General features: G+C 50.8%; 1 protein-coding gene across 5 annotated transcripts in view; it reads right to left on the bottom strand.

Moving 5' to 3' along the window:
• The window catches only part of KDR (kinase insert domain receptor), a 55,668-nt gene that overhangs the window by 28,670 nt on the left and 13,851 nt on the right, over nt 1-13,147 (bottom strand). For 4 of the 5 annotated variants that reach the window (XM_029076853.2, XM_029076850.1, XM_029076851.1 and 1 more), the window contains exons 3-10: nt 12,245-12,441; nt 7,172-7,302; nt 5,487-5,655; nt 4,539-4,678; nt 3,461-3,638; nt 2,669-2,783; nt 2,393-2,556; nt 359-515 (exon numbers count right to left, since the gene is read on the bottom strand). In XM_029076853.2, coding sequence (XP_028932686.1) covers nt 359-515; nt 2,393-2,556; nt 2,669-2,783; nt 3,461-3,638; nt 4,539-4,678; nt 5,487-5,655; nt 7,172-7,302; nt 12,245-12,441 — 1,251 coding nt within the window. The remainder of the gene's footprint in view (nt 1-358; nt 516-2,392; nt 2,557-2,668; nt 2,784-3,460; nt 3,639-4,538; nt 4,679-5,486; nt 5,656-7,171; nt 7,303-12,244; nt 12,442-13,147) is intronic. The other variant, XM_029076852.1, reaches the window with a different exon arrangement.

Genomic DNA, 13,147 nt, shown 5'->3' with positions numbered 1-13,147 from the left:
CCGCCTCGTTCCTTGAAGGATCGGCCTGAGGAGAGCAGCCGGGGCACGGGGAGGAAATAGCAGCCCCGGGAGGAGGAAGCTAGCGGAGCCTTTCGAAAACAACAACAGGAAAGTGGGATGCGCGGGAGGAGGGATTTGGGGAGGATGTCGGGCCCGGTGTCCGGGCTTGATAAGGCCTGGGGGGCTTCACTATCGCTCCCTCACATCGCCCGGCCGCGCTTCCTCCGGGGGAGGGGCTCCCGCCCAGATTGGGGGTCGCGTCACGTCCAGCGGCCGGCCGGGACCTGCTCCCGGGAGAGCCGGCTCACCCCAGAACTCCGCGTTGGGGCGTGTGGGTGGGGCGCAGGCCGGTGCTCACCTGGGGTTGAACGTGCAGTCTTCCTCCAGCTGCCAGAACCAGCGGATGTGGACGGGGGAGGGTACCGCGTAGACCGTGCAGGTCAGCGTCTGCGTGGTGCCGTAGGGGTAGGAATCCACGGGGGCGACCAGCGACTTCTCGCCGATCTGCGGGGGGACTGTGGGAGGCGGACGCTGTCGTGAAGGGCGACCGACAGCTCGGGGGGTGGCGGGGAGATGACGGAGCCCACCGGGAACCAACTCCTGCTGCCGCCCTACCCGCCTCCCAACCTATGCCACCCATCTCTGGGCCCGGTGGGAAGTGATCATCCGGTGACCGTTCATTCGGTCGTATTTACCGAGCACTGACTGTGCTCTTGGGAGAGTTCAATAGCATAATAAACAGACACATTCCCTGCCCTTGCACACAGTCCCATAGCACCTGTCCCAACAGGCAGTCATGGGGCCTAGTGAATAGAGTACACATCTGGGAGTCAGAGGACCTGGGTTCTAATCCCACTTCACCACTCGCCTACTGTGGGACCTTGGGCAAGTCACTTCATTTCTCCTGGCTTCAGTTTCCTCAACTGCAAAATGGGGATTCAATACCTCTTCTCCCTCTTACTTAGACTCTGAGCCCTATGTGCGAGTATCCGGCCTGATTAATTGCATCTACCCCAGTGCTCAGAACAGTGCTTGACACAGTATACTAAGTGCCTAACAAATACCATTTGAAAAAACAACAAACAATTAAACAAACAAAAAAACAGGTGCTGTGGCTTGGGAGTCAGGGGACGTGGATTCAAATCCCAGCTCTTCTACTGGCCTGCTTTGTGACCTCGGGCCAATCACTTTATCCTCTCTGGGCCTCAGCTTCTTTATCTAGCTATCAGCCAATAAGTGGTATTTATTGAGCAATTATTTTGTGAAAAGTACTGTTGTACTATATTTATGTCTGTCTCCCTCTTTAGACTGTAAGCTCAGTGTGGGCAGGGAATGTGTCTGTTCAGTTGTTATATTGTACTCTCCCAAGCTCTTAGGACAGTGCTCTGAACATAGTAAGTACTCAATAAATATGACTGACTGAAATACGATTGAATTGGGAGAGTACAGTGCTGTTGTTAGACATAAATCCCTGCCTTTAATGAGCCTACTGGCTGAAGGATCTGTAAAATGGGGGCATATTACTTGCTCCCCCAACCCCAACAGCTCTTTGTCTGGGATTCAAGTGAGGAACAGTGTAGGTGCCCATTCTGATGAGCTTCGTCTACCCAGCCTTGAGACTTTTACAAATTCACACCTCCAGGGCCGCTTAAGGAGGCAAAAAGGGGAAGCAGCGTGGCTCAGTGGAAAGAGCCTGGGTTTCGGAGTCAGAGGTCATGAGTTCGACTCCCAGCTCTGCCACTTGTCAGCTGTGTGACTGTGGGCAAGTCACTTCATTTCTCTGTGCCTCAGTTACCTCATCTGTAAAATGGGGATTAACTGTGAGCCTCACTTGGGACAACCTGATTACCCTGTATCTACCCCAGCGCTTAGAACAGTGCCCGGCACACCGTAAGCGCTTAACAAATATGAACATTATTATTAGTGGACAAAGATGTGGGGTCTAATCCCAGCTCCACCATTTGTCTGCTGAGTGACCTTGGGCAAGACACTTTAATTCTCTGAGCCTAGGTTACCTCATGTGGAAAAAGGGGATTGAGACGGTGAGCCCCACATGGGCAGGGATTGTGTCCAACCCGATTATCTTATATCCGCCTCAGTGCTTAGTACAGTGTCTGGCACACAGTAAGTGCTTAACAAGTACCACCATTACTATTATTATTATTCAATATAAATGATTGAATGAATGAGAACGTAAGCATGTGCAGAGCACCGTCCTAAGTGCCTGGGCGATTACAGTGCAACAGAGTCGGTAGACACGCTCCCTGCTCTCGAGAAGCTTACAGTTTAGGTGGGTAGAGATTATGAGAAATTAGAGCTAGGGGAGGGCGCAGACTGTAAGGGTGTGTTCAGAAGTGCCGGCCTCCGGTGAGAGAAGCGGAAGAGAACTCACCGTTCACCACCAGGGAGACCATGTGACTCTGCCGCTCCTTGGTGACGGGGTTGGTGAGGGTGACGGTGTAATTCCCCGCGTCCCTTTCGCTAGCTTCTACGATGGTGAGCACGGGACCCACGCGCACGGTGTGGTTGGAGTTGATGACTCTCCCGTTTTTGTACCTGAGGGGAAGCCGGCGGGATGCGGGGGGAGGGACTCAGCCTCCCTCCGCACCCCCATCTCGTCCCGCCTCGGCCCGGTTCGCTTCCGAGACGGCAGACCCGGGGCGCTTACCATTTGATTTCCGGAGGAGGGTACCCGATGAACCGTGCGGGGATTCGCACCCGCTCTCCGACCTTGACTTCTGCCAGGGACTCCATCCGGCTGTCGAAGGCGATGAAAGGTTTTTCTGAAAGGGAGGAAGAGTTGGATTTGAAACGCCAGTCCAGACGTGTCCGGTGCTTCTCCGTCCCATCATTCTCCAGATGACCCTGGGGCACCACCGGCTCCGATGCATCTCCGGTTTAGCCTCCTAGGACTAGGAGCCTAGCTCCGTGCTGCAAGCGCCGGGGACAGGCGCGTCCCCGGCCCGCACGGGGCTCGTGCTCTAACAGTAGGGAGATCAGGTTTCCTATCCCCGTTTTACGGATAAAGGAGTCAAGACGGAGGGAGGCAAAGTGACTTGCCCGAGGTCACACTGCAGGCCGTGGACAGGGCCGGGATTCGGGCCTGGATCTCTGGACTCTCAGACCCAGAGCCTTTACATCAGGCTTCTAGATTTCCTAAGGTAGGGGCTCCTGACCCCCCTACAGGGGCAACCATTTAGGCAAAGCAAGGCCGAGAGCCTCCACCTGACTGCGGGCACAATTGCAATTCTGGGCTCTCGGCTAGCGGGGACCGGGTCAGCCAGTCAATATTATTTATTGAGCGCTTATTGAGTGCTCGGTACTAAGCGTTTGAGAGAATCCAATTCAACAATCAACAGATGCATTCCCTGCCCACAGTGAGGTCACAGTCTAGAGCAGGGATTCCCGCCTAAGTGGCTTGGGGGAGAGGGCGGCAGCCGGCCCCGGGGCGGCCCCTCACCGTGGACGGTGACGAACGTGGTGTCGTTCTTGATCATCAGCCCGCTGGACGCCACGCAGATGTAGTAGCCCTGGTCGGCCCGGGCCACGCGGTCGATGGTCAGCGTGCTCAGGAACTTCTTCAGCTCGCTCCCCGTCTGCGTCTTCAGGTCTCGTGTCACCGGCTTCCTGGCCTGCAACTGGACGCGGTCTCCTGTCAGTTCCCGGTGGAATTCTCACAACAATGGCGGCTCTTCCCCACAACTCCGTCGGAGCGTTTCCGTTCGCAACCTTAAATTTGGGTGCTTCCCCTAATTTTTTTTTTGTAATTTATTTTCATGCATGACCCCATCAGTTGACTGGAAGCTTTATTATTATTATTATTATACTTCTTAAGCGCTTACTATGTGCCAAGCCCTGTTCTACCCACTGGAATAGATTCAACTTAATCAGGTTGGACACAGTCCCTGACCTTCAAGGGGCTCACAACCTTAATCCCCATTTTGCAGATGAGGTAACTGAGGCTCAGAGAAGTGAAGTAACTTGCCCAAGGGCACACAGCAGACAAGGGGCAGAGCCAGAATTAGAACCCAGGCCCTTCTGACTCTCAGGCCCACGCTCTATCCATAAGTCACTCTGTTTCTTGTTTAGGGCAGAGATCTTGTCTACTCACTCTACTATTCTCTCCTAAATGCTTAGTACACTGCTCTGCACACAATAGGCTTGTAAGGGTGGGCAGGGGTCAGCTGCTACAAACAGCATGGCAGCACAGCGTAGTGGGTAGAGCAAGGATTTGGGAGTCAGAAGATCATGGGTTCTAATCTCAGCTCCTTTACCTATGTACTATGTGACTTTGAGCAAGTCACTTCACTTCTTTGGGCCTCAGTTACCTCATAAAATGGGAATTGAGAGAGTGAGCCCCACGTAAGATAGGAACTGTGTCCAACCCTATTTACTCGTATCCACCCCAGGGCTTAGCACAGTGTTTGGTAAGAGCTTAACAAATATCACAATTATTATTTTTATTTAAGAGAAAACGGCAGCCAAAGGGGAGCTAGCGGAAGGGGCCGGAGGCCCGGCTGGCAGGGGAGGGACGTCACCTTGGCCGACGGATAATCCCAGCGGAAGTCGATCCCGACGTTTGGCTCAGTCTTGGCTGCGCAGTTGAGGACCAGTTTCTCTCCCACGGCCAGCTCCACTCGGTGTGAAGGGGTCAGGGCCAGCTCGTAAATCTTATACCCTGGAGGAAGAGAGCCGGGCAAGCCAAGGGTGAGAGAAGCCCGTGGCGGAGCCGACGCCAGTCCGCATTCCCGTCCCCGGAAGCCACGTGGCTCCCAAATGCGACTTCCCATCTTAATAGCTTGTGACCCCAAACTACAAGTAAGTTCCTGTTTCGGCGGCGAGGGTCTGGAGCTCGGAACCACACGATGATTTTCCGGAGCTGTCGGCGCTGTTTTGGACGCCCGGTCCCGGCTGGGGCCGGGCCTCGAGAAGCTCTCCCCTTCTTCAAAGACTTCACGGAAGCCCGTCTCCTCCAGGAAGCCTTCTCGGATCGCCACGTCCACCCAGCGGCTGCCCACAGCGCTCTGAGCCCCCAGCCCGTCAGCCCTAGCTCAGGGTGTTAGACTTTGCTTTCAGCGAAAGTCCTCCGACAGAGTTCTACGAGTTTGAATCTTGCTTACTATTGATGCACTAGGGAGTGATATTAAAGTTATTTCCCTCTAGACTGTCGGTTCGAGAGGGGCTGGGAATGTGTCTGCTAATTAATAAATGATAATAATTATAATATTTGTTGAGCTCTTATTATGTGCCAGGCACCGTACTAAGCACTGGGGTGGGCACTTGTACTGCACTCTCCCAAGTGCTTAGAACAGTGCTCTGCACATAGTGAGCGCTCAAGAAATACGATTGATTAATCGATTTCAGAGGTCAACTAACGTATGCTATTATGGATTCCCTCGCTTGATCACTCTACTCATCGACCCACACTCCGGCCCACGTCCGCCCCGTGGTGGAAGGGTCACAGGCCCCCGCCGACCTCGCCTCACCTACGACCACGACAATGAACATGGGGGACTGATAACTCTCTTCGTTGATCCTGGCTTCGCAGAAGACCATGCCGGCGTAGCTGATCATGTAGCTGGGGATGGTGAACCCCGTTCGTCTATCCCAGGAAACCTTGTCGCCGTCCGGAATGAACCGTTTCTCGGGGTACCTCTGGGGGAAGAAAAAAAAGAATAGCAAGGTCGGTGAGCAACCTGCAGAGTGGGAAGGGCCACTTGGGATGGCTTGTTTTGTGTGGGATTGCTATTGTTTTTTGATTCAATTATCCATTTTGATTCAATTACAATTATTCTGGGGGTAAAACAGCCCCAGAATATTTCCTAGTGGGGCCACAAGCTACCCAGAAATCCAACCTAGAGAAGCAGTGGTCTGTGCAAACAGCATTGATCTGGGAGTCAGGGGACCTGGGTTCTAATCCAGGTTCTTGTCTACTGTGTGACCTCCGGCAAGTCACCTGACTACTCTGGGCTTCAGTTTCTTCATCTGTAAAATGTGATTTCAATACCTGTTCTCCCTCCTACTTAGGCTGTGAGCCCCATGTGGGACAGGGACTGCACATGATCTGATTATCCTATATCTACCCCAGAGCTTGGTACAGTACTTGGCATACAGAAAGGGATTAACAAATATTTATTATTATCATTATCCAACCCTGGGAGGTGGAGTTTCTTAGTTCCACCCTGAAAGGAGGAGAAGGGAGACTGATGGAGAGAGCTTCTTCATCCCCAGTCTTATTTTGGGTCTGTAGATTGTAAGATTCTTGAGGGCAGGGACCATCATCATAGTAATAGCTGTGGTAGTTTTTAAGCACTTACTCTGTGCCAGGCACTGTACTAAGTGCCGGGGGGGGGGATACAAGCAAATCAGCTTGTCCCCAAGTAGTCTGAGAGAAGCAGTGTGGCCTGGTGGACAGAGCACAGGACTAGAAGTCATGGGATCTGGGTTCTCATCCCGGCTCTTCCCCTTGCCTGGTGTGTGATTTAACTTCTCTGCGCCTCAGTCTCCTCATGTGCAAGATGGAGATCAAATACCGTTCTCTCTCCTGCTTAGACTGTGGGTCCCATGTGGGATAATAATAATAATACTGATGTTGGTTAAGTGCTTACTGTGACCCAAGCCCTGAACCCAGTGCTGGGGTGGATACACGCAAATTGGGTTGGGCACAGCCCCTCTCCCACATGGGGCTCACAGTCTCAATCTCCATTTTCCAGATGAGGTAACTGAGGCCCGGAGAAGTGAAGTGACTTGTCCAAGGTCACACAGAAGACAGGTGGCAGAGCCGAGATGAGAATCCATGACCTTCCGACTCCCAGGCCTGAGCTCTATCCGCTAGGCTATGCTGGGACGGGGAATGTGTTGGATCTGATTGGATCTACCCCTGGGGAAGGCAGATAGTACATAATTGACAAATACCATAATAATAATAAGTATATTATAATGATATATAATATGACATAATACAATATATTAACAATATAATAATAACAATTATGATAAGCACCTACTACAGTGCTCTGCACGCAGTAAGCACCTAATATATACAATTGATTCCCACTTTCCTCCAGCCCGCGGGGAAGAATCCGAGTGGCCCCACGGCCACGTCTCAGGCACCGTGAACATGCCCACCACCCAGGGGTCGGATGCGGGGCCTGGTCACCCGGGCCCTTACCGCGTACAGCGACACGTTGAGATTGGCGGTGGAGCCGAGACACGGGACGACCACGGTCTTGTTCTTGTTCTCGGTGATGTAGATGACGCCGTGCTGGTCACTCACGGAGGTGGTGAATGGCGACCTGTAATCTGGACCAGGATCGGGAGGTCCTCAGTCCAGTCGGCCCAGGGGCCGGGGCCCGCTGGAACCCTACTCACGTCCCAGATGACAAGAGACCATTCTGCCCAGTCCTCTCTCTGAACCCCCTGGCGTTTCAGCCGGTGGTATTTACTGATCGCAGTGCACCGTACTAAACACCTGCATCGCCAGCCAAAAACAGGTCTTCGTCCCCCCAGCAAAGACTTTAACAAACGCCATCATCATTATTATTATTATGACTTCTCTGGGCCTCAGTTCCCTCATCTGTAAAATGGGGATTGAGACTGTGAGCCCCATGTGAGAGAGGGACACGTCTCCAACGTGATTATCTTGTATCTACCTCAGCGTTTAGTACTGTGCCTGGCGCATGGTAAGTGCTTAATGAATACCGTAAAAAAAATACCAGAACAGTAATGCTATCGATTCAGTGCCTGGTTAAAATAGTAGGAAGAACAACAGAAGCATAGGATATGCGCCAATAGATCTCAGCACACAGCAGGCATCCAGAACAGTTCTGGGTATAGAGTAGGCACCCAATACAGTGCCAGGCACACAGCAGGTCCCCAATAAACACCACCGAAAGGATGAACCCCTGAACTAGAACAAAACCTCCATAAACATGAGGACAGTAAGCATGTCCACTAATACTACTGAACTCTCTCAAGCACTTAGGACAGTGCTCTACTCAGACTAAGTGCTCCCTACATCCGATTGACAGCACAGCTTCATTCGGCATTCTATCATCTTGACAAGAGAACCCACCCACCCCTTCCACCTAAAGCAAAATATTTTCTGTAGCCCCGGGAGACGTCTTTTCATGTGCCTTGGCCCTTCCTGCTCTGGGAGGAGGAAATCGAGGGACCTTGGGGAGCAGTTTCTACAATTCATTTAGCATGACTGAGGGCAGGAAATGAATCTTTGTCGTCTGAAGTTCCCAGACCAAAATCCTCAGCAAGCCCAAGTGTTCCGCGTTTCACACACACGCCTGATGCTACAATCAATCAAGAGTATTTAGGGAGCACCAGTGTTGAAAGTAATAATAATGACGGCATTTGTTAAGCGCTTACTACGTCCCAGGCACTGTATTAAGCACTGGGGTGGATACAAGCAAATCAAGTTGGACACAGTTCCTGTCCCAAGTGGAGCTCACAGTCTCAACCCCTGTTTTATAGATAACTGAGGCCCAGAGAAGTGAAGTGACTTGCCCCCGGTCACACAGCAGACAAGTGGTGGAGCCGGGATTAGTAGCCACGACCTCCTGACTCCCGTGCTCTAACCGCTGCGCCACGCTGCTTCTCCAGTATAACAAAGTTAGACTGTAAGCTCGTTGAGGGAGCAGGGAACGTGTCTACCAACTCTGTTGTACTCTTCCAAGCCCCTGGTACGGTGCTCCGCACACAGTAAGTGCTCACTAAATACCATTGATTAGAAGATACAATTATGTCTTCTAGTCTGTAAGTTCTTTGTGGGCAGGGATCATTTTAAACCTCATCTCTGCACAGTGTGCTGCAAGGTAAATGCTCAATAAATACCATTGATTGACTCAATCCCTGTCTCATATGGGGCTCACAGCCCAAATGGATGAGAAAGCGCTGTCATAATATAGCAAGGAAGTTGATACATATAGACATTCTGCGGGTGGTTGTGAACGGTAATCAATGGTATTTATTGAGCGCTTACTGTGTGCAGAGCACAGTACCATGTGCTTATGTTCGGGCAAGGGCTGGGAGGGAACGACTTGGGGAGGAAAGAAAATGAAACAGGGGAAAACTGGATGGTTTTTCCTTTCATAAGAAATAATTCAACGAAATAGCCACCTCACAGTCTCCCTACCCGGGACTAAGTCCTCCCTGGATTCCTATTTCTTGAGCAACCCACGTCTTATCTGTACCCGTCTCCTCCCGGATTCTCCCTGTTGGGAAATAGCCTCCATCATTTCAAAGCAAGAAAAATTCCAGGCTTCTGAAATGCATTCGTGACTTTGACATTAAATGCCAGGAAGCTCTTGTTCTTGTTTTCCTCTGAAATTGGAAGTCTTTCCCACTGCCCTGGAGATTTGAGTGGGGAAGACGCCTGTGGAATGTTAGAGCCACAGGACAAAGTAGCCAAAAACCTCGTCTATCTCACCACCGACCCCTCGCCCACATCCTGCCTCTGGTCTGGAACACCCTCCCTCTTCATATCCGACAGATTCACTCTCCCCACCTTCAAAGCCTTACTCAAGGCACGTTTCCTCCAAGAGGCCTTCCCTGACTAACCCCTCATTTCCCCTTTTCCCACTCCCTTCTGCGTCATCCTGATTTGCTCCCTTTATTCATCCCTCCCTCAGCCCACAGCGCTTATGTCCACATCCTTCATTCCTTTATTATATTCATGACTGTGAGCTCATTGTGGGAAGAGAATGTGTCTACCAACTCTGTTGTACTCTCACAAGTGCTTAGTACAGTACCCTGCACACAGTAAGCACTCAGGAAATATGATTGATTGATTGAGCACCTGGGACACGGATATCACGGCTATATAATACATACATATATATATATATATAATACATATATATATATATATATATATATATATGCTTTTGCCAGTGAGAAGCAGCATAGCCTAGTGGAGAGAGCACAGGCCTGGGAGTCAGAGGATCTGGGTTCTAATCCCAGTTCTTCCACTTGTCTGCTATGTGACCTTGGGCAAGGCACTTCACTTTTCCGTACCTCAGTTCTCTCGTGTGTAAAATGGGGATTAAGACTGTAAGTCCCATGTAGAACATGGACTGTGCCCAGCCTGTTTAGTTTGTATCTGCCTCAGAGCTAAGTAAAGTGCTTGGCACATATAAGTGCTTAACAAATACCTTAAAAAAGATTATCGGTTCCTTAAGGGTAGGGAATGTGTCTTCTGACTTGACTGTACTCTCCCAAGTGCTCAGCACAGTGGTCCGCACGCAGAGGGCAAGAATCATGACATCTGAGTCTGCACATCATTCTGTTTTTCTCTAGGGTCTCCGAAGTTTAATCATTAAAAAAGAGGAGGAGCTGTCATTCCCTCCTTACTTCTGACCCTCCGTCAGTGAGAGCAATATACAGCTCTCTGAAGGTCACCCAGTCTCTATGGATGCACCTTATCTAGCCACCCTTGAAGATACCAATAAGAATGTCAGAGGTATAATTACCCAAGCCCTAAAACAAAGAACTCCATTACTGTGCAGACGGAACCTTTCACATCTTTTAGTCAGACTCTTTTCCTCTTCACTTTCTCCCCAAATAATAATTATAATGCTTGCCAGGGGAGGAGTGAGGCCTTGAAACTGGGTCTCCTACCTTCCAGTTCTCTTTCCAGTAGGCCACACTCCCTCCTCAGCTAAAGTTCTCCTTTCCATCTCTCTCTGTCTCTCAAGTTCACTTGAAATCTTCCTCAGATCAGTGAGAGGGGACCCTCTGGCCTCAAATCCCTTGCAGTAGCTGGGACGGCCCCTGTGAGATCCCCTAGGCTTCAGAGAAAATATCCAGCAAAGAAGAAGTTGGCATGTGGACCAAACTCCAAGTTAAAGAGTTACCCGGCCGCTTATGGAGGAATTTTTTTTTAATTGTATTTGTCGAGCAATTACTCTGTGCCAGGCACTGTACTAAGTTTATCAGGTGAGACACAGTCCCTGTCCCCCTTGAGGCTCACACCATTAATCCCCATATAACAGATGGGGTAACTGAGGCCCAGAGAAGTGAATTGACTTGCCCAAGGTCACACAGCAGGTAAGTGGTGGAGCCGGGATTAGAACCCAGGGCTTTCTGTCTTCCAGGCCTGTGATTAAACCACTAAGCCACGGTGCTTCTCTTGTCAGCCTGCAGTCCAAAGAGCAGATGACACCAGGGGGGCATTGAGAACAGCAGGAACAACTTTTAACCTGTCTTTTGGTAGCCACTGGGAATAGGGAAGCAACATCACCTAGTGGAAAGTTCTAATCCTGGCTCTACCTCTTGTCTGCTGCGTGACCTTGGGCAAGTCACTTCACTTTTCTTTGCCTCAGTTCCCTCTGTAAAATGGTGATTAAATCCCCCTCCCTCTGACTTAGACTGTGTGTCCCATGTGGGACAGGGACTACTTCCAAACTGATTATGTGGTACCTACCCCAGAGCTTAGAACAGTAAGCACCGACAAATTGTAAGCACTTAACAAATACCATTAAAAAATAAAAAAGGGTCAGGCACCCAGTTTGATAGATTTCCAGCCGGTCGGCCCCGGGCAAACTTTATCATCAGTGTCCAGCCTCCCTCTCCCGTGGCTCCTGTCGCAGAACCCCGTGGCTAACGTGCGGCACCCACTCTTAAAGACCTGAGAGGGGGTGGCTAGGGCTCCGGAGCGAGTTTGGGATCAGGGTCCCCCGGAAAAACGAGAAGGAGCACAGCCTAGTGGATAGATCACAGGTCTGGAGTCAAAAGGATCTGGGTTCTAAACCCAGCTCTGCCACTTGTCTGCTGTGTGACCTTGGGCAAATCACTTTACTTCTCTGGGCCTTGGTTACCTCATCTGTAAAATGGGGTTTAAGACTGTGAGCCCCATGTGGGACAGGACTGTGTCCAACCTCATTGTCTTGTATCTACCTCAGCGCTTAGAACAGTGCCTGGCACACAGTAAGCACTCAGATACCATAATTATTCATTATTATTATTAGCTTGTATCTACCCCAGCGTTTAATCCAGTGCCCGGCACATAGTAAGCGCTTAACAAATCCCTTAAAAGACAGAACAAAAAAACGTTCCAGGTGCGTACACATCCGCAAAGCGGGCCTTGTGTCATCACCCCGATACGCTGCGCGCCCGGCGTAACACGTGACGTCAGGTGGGGCAGAGTCTTCGACGGTATCTTCGAGGGCCGTCAGGGGAGCGGCCTGGCTGGGCCAACCTCCAGGGATCCAGTGCGAAGGCCGCCCCCACCTACCTTGAACGTAGACGTAAATGCTGGACTCCATACGGTCGTCTCGGTAGACGCACTTGTAGGCTCCGGTATCGTTTCCCGCTACTTTGGCGATGGTGAGCATCTTGCAGAAGGGGCTGTCGCTGCAGTCGGTCACCTCGACCCGGTTTTCGGGGCTACTGTGATTGTTTGGCCACAGCCAGTCCAGATCTCTTTGGCCCCTGGGAAGATGAATTAAGATGAAAAATGCCGTAACTCCGCTTTTCCAATTCATGAGAGCGTAAGCTCCTTGTGGGCAGGAAATGGGTTTTGTGTGGCTACCGCACCTTCCCAAGCACTGAACAAAAGACCTCGCAATCAGTAACACAACTATTGTTACTATTGCTGGAATGAAAGGGTTTGTGTTTTAAAGAAGCAGTGTGGTATAGAGGAAAGTGAACGGGCCTGGGAGTCAGAGGAGTTGGGTTCTAATCCTCGCCCTGCCAGATGCCAGCTCTATGACCTGGGGCAAGTCAATTCACTTCTCTGGGCCTCACTTCCCTCATCTGCAAAATGGGGATTCATACCTGTTTTCCCACCTATTTGGAGTGTGAGCCCCATGTATCTACCCCAGCGCTTAGGAGAGTGCACAGAGCACTGTAGCATATAGTAAGTGCTTAAATACCACATTAACTACTCTTAAACCCTTTCCTAAGCCATGGCCCAAAATATCAGATCGGAGTTTCACCTCAGGGACATTTCCTGAGACTCGCTGTAGTGAACGCTCCTGACAAAGAGATCCTGGTTATCCCTGTGGAAGAGAAGGCTATCCAAGAATGGGGAAGACATTTCAGGATCTGAGAGACAGCCAAGTTGGATAGTCTATGTGGTGAAATCTCTTATTTTAGCAAAAGTGGAGGGAGGAGGCTGAACTGCTTCTTCCATTAT

Source organism: Ornithorhynchus anatinus, chromosome 12 (assembly GCF_004115215.2).
Source record: "Ornithorhynchus anatinus isolate Pmale09 chromosome 12, mOrnAna1.pri.v4, whole genome shotgun sequence".
Classification (NCBI taxonomy): domain Eukaryota; kingdom Metazoa; phylum Chordata; class Mammalia; order Monotremata; family Ornithorhynchidae; genus Ornithorhynchus; species Ornithorhynchus anatinus.
Note: the sequence above shows the minus strand (reverse complement) of the source record. Positions and strands in the feature narration are given on the sequence as shown.